The sequence below is a fragment of the Ursus maritimus genome, unplaced genomic scaffold, assembly GCF_017311325.1.
Source record: "Ursus maritimus isolate PB19 unplaced genomic scaffold, ASM1731132v1 scaffold_18, whole genome shotgun sequence".
NCBI classification, from domain to species: domain Eukaryota; kingdom Metazoa; phylum Chordata; class Mammalia; order Carnivora; family Ursidae; genus Ursus; species Ursus maritimus.
Genome location: NW_024424230.1, coordinates 51,341,101 through 51,353,039, shown reverse-complemented (window position 1 = coordinate 51,353,039; position 11,939 = coordinate 51,341,101). Strand labels below are relative to the sequence as shown.

The window sequence follows — 11,939 nt, the reverse complement described above, 5'->3', positions numbered from 1 at the left end:
ACCTCCCCCCAACCCCCAAGATTCCTAAGATTTGAGTTCTAGTCCTCACCCTCCTAGAAGGACATGGGCTGATCAGTCAGCTTCACCTCTGCAGCAAGAAGCATGGTGGCCGTGTGGTGGCATTGCTTAGTTCTATAAAGCTGCACAAAAGTGCAGCCAAGATTGGCCCAACCGGACTCCTTCCTTGAGTTCTTATGCTGAGGAGGAAAACATTTACAAATACTTGCATATTATCCCGGACTAGACTGTCAGGCATAGAATAAATGGATGAGCATTACTTTTCCCAACAAAACTAAACTAAAGAGCCCAGCTCCCTTCAACCTTCCACACCCTCCACCACCTCTGACCTACAAGTCTGGTTCAGGCTAAGGCAAGAGCTGCAACTCCTTGTGCGTGGAATGTCATATGACCCACAGATTCTCTTTCTCTCTGCTTCCTCATCTGTCCCCTTGACGATGCAGGGCCAAAGAGATTCTTGGTGAGGAGGGAACAAATTGCCCATCATACAGAATTAAACAAACTGCCGGCCTACCTAACGCTTAATGCATTGCTGACTGAAACAATTTTGCCAGTGACCTAAAACACTTTAGTAAACTCCAAAATATGAACAATTTAGTTCTTAGTTACTGGTGAGATAAAGACCATAAAACTCCATTTGCAATGTACTTTGTTAAAGCCATTATCTGTCTGTTCTGAACCTAGGTGTTGAGAAACTTCTTTTTGACTTACTAAATGAAAATACTCCAAAGAAATTCTTTAGTGTAATTCATGTGTCAGTAGACTTGAGTTTAAACCAAATACTTACAAACTTCAAAAATTACGTCTTCCAATGAATTCCAGAACTATGGGTAGTTTGAGAAGTGTAAGTTTATAAGTACATTTTTATTTGCATTCATTTTGAAACCAGACCAGTAATGCTAGTCAATCAAGGGCTATAAAGTTCTTTCCAACCTATTAACTTTGATGAGCACTGACCTTGCACTTTCTGAAAGTTGGTTTTTAAAGTACAAAATGCCCTCAGGTTATTATATGGCATGAGGTTTCGTAGTATATCAGAGTGGCCTGAATACCCACAGGTAACCAAAACTGACCCAGATGGAGGCCTCTGACATCTGGAGGCTCCCACCCAGCTAATCGCGAATGCCTTTAGCTACCGTTGGTGGTCATGATTAACAATGAGCATGACCCCTTCAATCTCTTAGTTATGTTTTGTCTGTTTTACATCATATAAATTAGTGGCTCATACTTTGTAGTACCTTTCAGGGGTATATGGAAGGGGAAAAAAAAAATCAATCCTTAGACACCGAAGAACATTTAATATTACCTAGAAAGTGGGTCATTACAGACATCTGTGTGAATGTATAGATATGTGTTCTCACATTTGCTATTTTATGTTATGGTTGATTTAAAACTAATTCATTTCCAAACGATTTTGTCGAAGTACTTGTATGATAAAATGACTTCCTATACCAGTAACATCGTAATTGTGAAATGCATAGTACTTTAAAAATCCAATTATTTTATTACTCATCATTTGTTTACCCTATTGTGTCACTCAACACGATTGTTAAAACAAATCTTATTTTAGATTCCTTATCTGTTCTCTGAATAAGTTGGATGGCATGGAGTAGGATTCCAACTCTAATAATAATATATTGTATTTTTTCCCCAGAGACGGTATCTTCATTTAAATATGTTTTAAACACATCTTGTTATAGTTTTTTGAAAAGTTTGGACCCTCTCCCCATACCACATTGATAGATGTTGTATTACAAAAGAAGAGTTTTACAACCTTGACATTTGAGAATCACTGACTCAGACAGATGAGTGTATAAAATTACCATTTGAAATGGAATCTTTAAAAAACCATCACACTCGTAGAAAGAGAGAGTAGAAAAGTGGTTGCCAGGGGTTTGAGGGTGGGGGAAAAGGGAGAGATTGGTAAAAGGTACAGATATTCGGTTATAAAATGAATAGGGTCTGAGGATTTCATGTGCAACATGGTGACTATAGCTGATAACACTATTGTAAAACTGAAATTTGCTGAGAGTAGAACTTTAAACGCTCTCGCACGCACAGAAAGATAAATACGTGATGTGATGGATGTGCTTATTAATTCTATGGGATGTGTCCTTACGCAATGTGTGTATATATCCAGTCATCACGTCGTACACTTTAAATATCTTACAGTTGTTATTTGTCAATTATTCCTTCATAAATCTTTATAGATAGATATAGATAGATAGGCAGATAGATAGGATTACCATTTGTAGCCTCACTTTTAGCTCCTATTTGAAAGCTGAAAGGAACTCATCTCCCTTATGTTATTTGAAATATGTGAAAATACCCCTTGGGTCCTGTGCTTGTTGTCCCAGACTGCCTCTAAAGCATGAATGTTTTTCTTTCTCTTGTACAGAATCCCAATGCTCATCCGAGGCCCACCTCCCAGGACTTGGCGGGGTTCTGGGACATGCTGCAGTTGTCCATAGAAAATATTAGTATGAAATTTGATGAACTTCATCAGTTAAAGGCCAATAATTGGAAACAGATGGATCCTCTTGACAAGAAGGTAGAACAATGTAGATTTTGTATGGTTCATTTAAAAACCTGCACAAACACTGGACAGTCTAAATAGGCTTCGGCATTCAGTCTTGCTGTTTACAACGAGAAATGGAGCTGATATCATATTAATCTCATTGTAATGACAATGTTTACATAGTAACCATTTGGGATATTATCTGTAATATGTCTCAGGCATATTTCTAAAGAAAAACCTGTCTTTGTGAATTGGAAAATGGGAATGTGGCTTTTTTGTTAATTAAACTTTAAGTTAAACCATTTTAGTCACTGGAAGGAAATGCCTCCATTTTGCTTTTTAAACTAAAATAAATGACATCTTCAGTGCATGATTAGAGCAAGAGTTCAACTTCCTTACACCCCTAGGATGTGTTTTCAAGAGAAATAGGAAGCCCTGAAAACTAACCGACTTTGATAATCATTTCATAAATATAGTAATAAAGAAACCACTGTTGTTCAAGTTTAAAAATATACACCATAAAGTTTCACAGTAATCATAAATGTTGGGATTTTTTTTTTTAAGAGTTTTACTGTGGGTTGATTTGCCTTGGGGACTATTGCTCTCTGGGTTCCTCATTCAACAGTCTAGAAATAAAGACTCAAATTCTTTTACTTTAATGAGTAAACTGCAATTTTCACATCTGATTATGGTGGTTCCACCAGGCTCACACAGGTATCCAATATCCACCTCCCTAGGCTGGCCTGTCCTGCTCGACTTTTTTAACCCTTTGCTTTCCTATGGCCTGAGGTCAAACAGTTCCAGAGACCGAACTTGTAAAAAAGTAGGCTTGGCTATTCCCATGAAGTGCTGGAGGCCCTTTTCAGATCTCCTTACCTATCAGAGAGCTAACGGCAATCCAGTCCATTCTGCGGCTCTCCATCATAGTGTCCGGGTTCATAGGGTCAGTAGACTCCCAGGAGAAATCCAGTCCGCAGGGCCCATGCATAATTGACAGGAGGGTTATTGTCATTGTCCCTCATCTCCAATGCTATCACCATCAACCTGGGGGTTTTAGTGTTAAGCATGAAAGTACCATTGATATACGTGTGGCCTCATACTTGGGAAGCCAGACATCCGCACTCAATCTAGTTTTCTTTAATCTGTGTTTAAAACTGTCTACTAAATGAGCATTTCAACTGTTCTTATTTTAAGAAAATGCTACAGATGTACATACATACTGGTAATTTAGTTTCTAGAGCTGATCTGTCTCATTTCTCATTCATTGATTTTTTTCAAATATTACTGGTTTTTTTTTAAGTACAAGTAAAGGACGATGTGACTAAAAAGTTTCCAATATTCTTGCTTTACAAAATATCACCAAGTTACCCAACAATGAAGATTTAAAATATCCAAAAATTGTGATGCTAAGAATTGACGTATGTACCCTGTTGACATTTACACAGTGAGTCATTAGTGAACTGGATTTCTAAATTTTTATACACTTTGTCTATGACCAGAGCTTTTCAGCACCCCATGAACTTGAGGGGAAGAAACGAAGGAGCACAATCAGAGTTGGCCAAATATTGTTTGCACTCTGGGTTCCTCATTCAGACTCCACTTTAAACAGCCTGCGGGCAACTCCAACGTAGTAAATTTGTCCAGGCGCTTCACCCAGGCACGCGAGGAGGGATTTGCAGCGATGAGTGTGGAAGAGTTAAGGCACAAAGAGTGCCCCGTGGGGAATCGTAGAATCCCTATTTTAAGATAACTCTCACAGTTGTGTCATGAGAACTGAAGGTATTTCACTCAAAATGAACACAACAGATTCACGCGGACCTCTTCGGAGTCTGAAAGCTCACCAACCTTAAAAATTCCTTCGTGGTTTACATTTGCTTCCTTCCCACTGCCTTTTTCCCCTGCAACCCAAGTGTTGAATGGCTTTTGTTTTTGCAGTGGCGTTTAAAAATATCCAGCCGTTTCATAGCTTGCTGATGCTGAGGGGATCTTCTTTCAGTCCTGCGTTAAATTTTCACAGCACAGTGTCCGTCCCTGTGATTGGAATTGCTGTCTGGGTCACCACAGCCACCCGAGGCCTCTAAGGAGTGACATCCCAGCGGGATGTCTTAGAAGCTATCTTGGAACTGATTCCAGCCCTCCTGCCCCTCCCACCCCCACCCCCAGTAGAGGAACTCTCAGTGTCCCTTCTCCAGGGTGACCCCGGAAAGTATATCGCTGTGTGTTTGTGTGTGATGTGCAAACGGGTATAATAACTCACTTTGGCATCAAGAAAGCTAAAGAAACACAGTCTTACCATCTCTTCTTTGGCCATTTAGGTTTGGGTGGGCCCCGGGAGAGGGCGGGGATGTTTTTAAACTCTGAGCCGAGCTTGCACCCGTTGCCTCGCCTCCTTAGAGGGGACGCAGAGTTCCCGGAGCTGCCGCTGCCACCTAACCCATGTCTGGCACCCGGAAGAGTCTGGAGCCTCCAGAGAGAACCACACTAAGTGTGCTGGGAGCCGCAGCCTTTCAGCAGGGGGCATTTTAAATACCCACATCCTTCCCTTGGAGAGACTAGTTCTGCAATTCAGCCTTGCCCTTGGCCTTAAGTTTACCGGTATTCCTTTTTTTTTTTTTTTCCCCCTGCAACTTTTGAATACCCAAGCCAGAATAATAAAGAAATATATATATATATTTACAGTATGCAGATCAGAACTAACCACCCTTAGGTTTAAAAAAAAAAAGTGTGCGTGTTCTAACTGCTGACCTATCCCAGTTTTTCCCAAGCTTGTCCTGAGAAGCTGTGTAATGTCCTGAACCTTCTGCTTTGATCAGGAGAGAAGGGCCCCTCCTCCAGTGCCAAAGAAGCCGGCGAAGGGCCCCGCGCCGCTGATCCGGGAGCGCTCGCTGGAGAGCTCGCAGCGCCAGGAGGCCCGCAAGCGCCTGATGGCCGCCAAGCGCGCCGCGTCCGTCCGCCAGAACTCGGCCACCGAGAGCGCCGAGAGCATCGAGATCTACATCCCCGAGGCGCAGACCCGGCTCTGAGCGCCCCGCCGCGCCGCCTCCGCGCTCCGTCGCCCCCCCGCCCCCTGCCCGCCCTCCGAGCCGCTCTGTCCCGGAGCTCAGTGACTTCCACTGTCGCGGTGTAGTTGTCGGTCTTGCAGGAGCCGTCCCCCAGTAGCCCCCGCCGCCCGGCCCGGTTTGCCCACGTTCTCCACCGAGCTGCGCCCCCCGCCCCGTACTGACGCGTCACCCTGCCTCATCCGGAGAGCCGGCCCTTTCTTTTCTTGGCAGAACCGAACCCACCTGTGTAGACATGGCCCCTGTAGGTCGCCCACCGTCCTCAGTTCTCCCGAGCTAGTCTGTCCCTAGAGCTCAGCAATATAAAATCATAGGGTATTTCAGAAATCCAGTATCACCGGGTGACCCTTTGGGACTTAACCGTCTTCCACGTGAAAGAAACTGGGGCTCCGATTCCCTTTATTTCCCCGAAACGGTTATTATTTTGTAAAGCAGAGGGAGCACTTTATTTCCAACCTCAGAAATCACGCCATCTCACCGGAATCGATGAGTGACAATCCAAGAGGGGACCAAGCTGGGCTGGGGGTGGGGGACCTGGATACGTAGTGGGGAAGGGAGAAGCGAAATCTGCAGGTGCTGGGGGTAGCTGCTTCACTCACAGCTGCACAAACTGCCTCACTGTTATTCCATCAATCACTGCTTCAAATGTTTCAATCAGCAGAAGATTGTAAATTCGATCTTTCAGGGAAATTAATCTATTCTGAAAGGCAATAAAATGAAGAAAGGCAAGGAAGCACTGATAGTTTCAGATATAATACATAAGGGGGATTTTTTTTTCGTCCTATTATTAAGAAAATTTAGACCTGAAATGTTTTATCAACTTTTATTGTACTATGTGTATTATATTGTTGTTGTGGTGGGGGTCTTTAAAGGGGAAAGTGTTGGTCCTCTTAATTTGTTAGTGTCCATCCTGGGGGGGGCCTCCCTAATTACCCATATATAAGTACACATCTGCTTAAGAAGTGCTGTAAATGGCAGCTAGGGTGTTGTCAGAGAGAAGTCTGGATTTTCCCATCATCCCTTTGAACGCTACACATCCATCTGTTGTGACCCAGTAGTTTGTAACGCAGACATGTTTTCTCCTTTGGTCTTCTCTCACTACTACCCAGAGCCCTATCACACCCCAGCATAAGGACTGTGTCCTACGTCCAACCGAGAAAAATCAATCTTCTACCCAAGTGGATAGCAGCCTCATTCCAAAGAGCTGCCCCTCATCTTGAGGTCCCAGGTGGTGAGAGAAGAAATTTGACCTGAAAGGTTCAGCAACCACGAGGAAGGGGGAAAAGTCATGATCCACGAGCACTGAAAGAAACCCAGGCTTTTGGCGGAGAATGTGGATTTGCGTTTTTAGGCAGTGTGCACTGTGCATCTAGCTGAAGTTCTCTTTAAATGCCCTTACTCGTAGCAGTTTAAACATTTAGGATGTGGTGATCTTAAAGTATCACTGGCATTTTATGTCCAGCTCCCACCCCAAAGCATTAGAAATTACCATTGAAAAAATGACGGACTAAAAACACACATCAAAGAAGCTTGCACCAGAGCTCTTTTAAAAAGTACACTCTCGTAGCCAGGTGCTAATTTAATTTTATTTATGAAATTAAGAGAGGTGATGGGTTCTGGCAACAACTATTTTCACGGACATATTCTAAAACCACTAGGGAATTCGCTACCTCTCAGAGCCATTGATGCTTTGAGCTATCTTTATAAACAGGGCACAAATGTTTACTGCTGTGGTTTACAAGAAAAGGGCTACTAACTTATTTAAAAACCAACCAACCAACTTTTAACTGGAGTGAACAAAGCACCTTGAGTGCTTTGCACGATTGGCGCTTACAGAGATTTCGAACTTCAAGTGTTCGCTTGTGTGTGTTAAAAAGAATATACCTTTTCTTTGCTTTGTAGCAACAATGGAAGGTCACACAAAGTTTGCATCAAGTAAGGCCAACTGCCGCCTTGGGTAGCCTATAGTCACATTCAATCCCGAGAATGACTTGGAACTCATAGATTAACGTAAAGGAAGCGACATCCACTGGAAGACCCATGTTCCCAACTACAGCTCCATGCCCTGAGGTAGAGATGAGATTGGGATTAAGAAATAGATTTCTAATATGATTCAAGATCATCCTACAGTATTTTCTTTGGAAACTGGTTTAGCCCAGGATATTTTAAAGAGAGACAAGAGAAGGTCTATTTATCTTGTCTATGTGAATGGTATTTGTATATTCATAAGCTATTTTTGGTAAGAATTTTAAATCTTTTAGCTGAATGCCTACAGGCATCATGACCTTTGCCTTCCTTAAAAACACAAATTGTACAAACACTTTATAAAAAGCTAATTATTGATCTTAAAACATGACCCCACATAAAGCTGCTTGTTAACCACTTGCCCCCTTAAGCTGACATCCATGAGCATAACCTTTGTTACATTGTTCTTTTTGATGTATTTGTAGAAATGTTTTTTAGTTCATAATGGAAAATGTATGTACCCTGAAAAATTACTTATTTTGTTTAACTTTGGTATAAAGCTGTTTGGGCATTTTCTTGGGGAGGGGGGGAATTACAAAAGAAGTTTGTCTCCCGCATCAAAAAACGTTCAAAGAAATTAAGTATTTATTATATTTTTTGCAGATGTTTCCATACAATTCACATAACCTTTTTGTAAAGAGAGATGAAGAAATGGATTAAAGATTTTTAATATTTGAAATGGTAAATAGAACTAATTTATTTGTAATATATTTCTGTTATTTATAGATGTTTCCTTAATGTTTTACTGTGCATTACCACTTTAATTTAAGCCTTATCCTTGTGAATTTACCATTTCTTTTTTAAAACATGTCTAGATGCATATTTTAAATAACTGGAATGTAAATCACTAGCATATCTGAATTCCCGATGTAATTTTTAAAAATTATTTTGGTTTGGAAAAAAAGATTCATTTGAAAGCCTTCAGATGGAGGGGTGGGGAACATTTTTATGGCTTTATGAAGTGGAATTTCATAGGCTTCTTTACCTAGATTGTGTGTGGACAAAAAAAAAAATTGTAAATAGATGAATGTTTCCCATAATGTAAAAAGAAGAAATTAATAAAATAATAATGCACTGCTTTCAGGTCTGTGTGTTTTCACTACAAAGCCCTGCTTCTTCCAAAATATAATTGTCTTTGGAGGGAATAATTAAGCCATTAAGAAACATATCATTCTAACTTTCATTGTGACAACACATACGCTAGCCACGGTTGAGCAGATGGGTAGACCTGTTAAAACACTGAAAACCAAAAGGCCTTTTACTGTGATGATCACATGCCTATGAAAGTTTCAGGTTGGGGAGCTGTATATTTCATGAAAGAAGTTATTAGCCTCTCAAACATGTGAAAATCTGCGTGTCTTACCCACTTGGATCTCTTCTCAGACATTTCATCCATTTTGTTTCCTACACAGCTCCTACCCTTGGAAGATCAGAACAATGCTTTGTGGTTTTTATTGCATCCCTGAAGTAATGAAAAACTATCCTCACTGAGGCTTAGTGAGTTGCCCAGTGGGACGCAACTATTAAGTGACAGATTTGAGTCCAAAATCTAAGCCTCTGTTGAGCTTCCTCTTCGGTGGGGTCTCTGTCCTACTTTCCACATTTAAAATTGATAATTATTTGCCACTGTCCATTTCCTCTGGTTTTCATCTTGGTCATATTCATAAACCTTACTTTATACACAAAAATACAGATTTACACCCAAAAAGGTAAATTAGAATGTTTTATGAAGTGGGCTTACACATCTCTGAAAGGGCCAAACTCTGAAACTTGTGTCCACAGTAGTTCTTCCCCGCCAAGTTCTTGGGCAAAGCCACACATGGATATGCAACAAACATGGAAATTAAGCAGATAAACCACTTTTTCTGATTTTTGTACAAAAGCAAGACCTTTGCCAGTTTCCAAAATAACACGATGTACTTTTGAAACTGTTTCAAAAGAGGATCGATCAAGTGGCTCAATCTCTGTGAAACTGCAAAGATCTCATTACTTGCCTGAGTTCATGCACTGATAATTCACGTAGTGTGAACCACGATTATACTTCTTGCCTTTTGCCAAATTAATTCTTATATTTCACCAGGGCTTCTTAAACATTTTGGCAATCCTAAAACAAAACGAGTTTGTTTTTGCATGTAAAACTTTGAATTTCAGTGAAGCAAATTTCAACTTCCCATGTAACACGGTCCACTCCCTCCAAAAATGTAATTTTGTTTTTTATAGACATTGAACAAAATTGTTTGCTCTAAACATGAAATTTTTTTAAATATCTTTGAAAGCCACGCCTTGGATGGTGGAAAATACAAATTGATTTGGTTTAAATAAATGGCATGTTAAAAAATCACAGCGTCTGAATGTGTTCATTCTCAAATGCCAGTGATATGAAAGGGTCTGAAATGTACCTGAGGTTTGCTCAATAGGCTGTTTGACTTTCAGCTGCTAAACCAAGATCAGATCAGCTCCTTTTGCAAACAGAAACTGATGACCGTGCCTGAAAACCCTCTTTGGGTCCCAACTCATTTACTGTGAGTTTACAGATGAGATCTTAAATTCCTCTGTAAGTCACTCATTATCTCCCCTAAAGCAGAGAGAGGAAATAGTGTGCTGCTTCCTGGTCCACATGCTTCCCTCTGGGCTTACTGTTGGCTTAGGGAGGCATCACCAGACAATCACAGGAATGTGAAACCCCAGTACAGATGATTCCTGATTCCTGGGTCTCCGTTTAGCCTGCCAATGGATTACTTCATTATGTTTCTATGTAAATGAGTACAAGCCTGAATTTATAGAAAATGGTTGAAAGCCGGAAAGCCCTCTGATAAACATCAAAAGTCAGGCTCTGTCATGTAGCCGATTCAACTCGCTATTCATTGCACCCAGTGTTTTCATTAGTACGTTTGAAGATTGCCATTCTTCCTCTTCGCACTTCGAGTCTTCCGTCTGGGAGAAGTAGACGCTAATTTCCTCCTTCCAGATTACTTGATACGTAAATCATTGTCATGGGGAGCGTCTATAGAGATCACAATAAAGAGATTTTTCTGTAGAAAAATTCATCTTTTCACTTTGGAAAGAGATAAAGGGAAGCAAACAGTCATAGTTTTCTGTTACAAGGAGGAAAATGCATTCTCCCTATCGACACTAAGGAAGGCGATATACAACAGTTACAGGTTTTGTAGTCATAAATCCTGGTGCTTTCGCTCTTTCTGAGGGTCAATGCTCTGCAAATAGAAAACACTCCTGCAGAACCAGCCTTCTGAGGTTTGCAGACATAGTTCTCATTTGATGAGCCTTCCCTCTTCCTAGGGCTTTCAAGTCCAATGCCTGCCAGCAATATCTACTAGGAAAAATGAGGAGAAACATCTGGGGAGTTAGATAATATTATACGGATGGTCCCATAAAGTGTATTGGAGGAAACATCTCTCCAGATTAAAATACAAACATTTTACTAACTTTAAAAGAGGGCCCATTTGAAAGCATCTGTGGTCCTAGGGAATAACCTCTTGCTATGAAAATGTTTGTTTACTTTTGTAAACTTATTTTTTTTTATTTTTAAATTTTTTTAGTAATCTCTACACCCAACGTGGGGCTCAAACTTACAACCCCAGGGTAAAGAGTCCAACTGAGCCAGCCAGACACCCCCGTATATTGCATTTTTAAAAATACCAGCTTTGTCACATCGTTTCCTTTCTAGAATAAGCCCTACCGTACTTTGCAACCTTGGCCAATACAATGTCTGTCTGTAATTCTGACGTATGAGAAGAAGCAGACCTCAAAGACAGAACTTAAACAAAGGTAAACAGGAGATAAGTTAAATAATTTTCTCTTAGATTCCTTTCCAGTTTGATTTAATGTAACATGTTGATCAAGAGCCTCCCCTCTCCCCAGCACGCTCAATGAAGAAAGAGATTTTCTCCTCTACAGCCTGGCCTCTGGCCAGAGCAGTACCTGGGAGATCTTGGTGAACCTGGTACATCCAATGTTGAGCTTGACAAGCATAAAAGAGCAACTCAAGGGCTCCTGAGTTGTTTCTTACATTAGTCAAGAAAGACAATGAGTCTGAAATGATTGACGGATGATCCTTTCAAAAGAGCTGGTGTCTTTCTGTCCAGCTTTGACTGGTACCCCAAGGGTCCCTTGACTAGCAGATTCTTCAAAATGAAATCTTACAGAGAAAGGAAAAAAGTGATCGATAGTTCGGAAAATTAGAAGAGTGAAGAGATGGTGGCACGGGAAAATGGGCTTTTTTTTCTATTAACTGAGTGTGAGTGAGTGTTAAGAGCTTTGTAAATAGTGGCGAAGTGAGGAATAATTATTCAGATAATTCT

The 11,939-nt window shown here is 40.8% G+C and overlaps 1 protein-coding gene across 1 annotated transcript in view; it reads left to right on the top strand.

Moving 5' to 3' along the window:
• DLGAP1 (DLG associated protein 1) overlaps nt 1–6,397 on the top strand; it is a 306,180-nt gene extending 299,783 nt beyond the window's left edge. The window contains exons 9-10 of the mRNA XM_040632694.1: nt 2,417–2,569; nt 5,350–6,397. Coding sequence (XP_040488628.1) covers nt 2,417–2,569; nt 5,350–5,559 — 363 coding nt within the window. The 3' untranslated portion in view covers nt 5,560–6,397. The remainder of the gene's footprint in view (nt 1–2,416; nt 2,570–5,349) is intronic.
• The last annotated feature ends 5,542 nt before the right edge of the window (nt 6,398–11,939 follow it).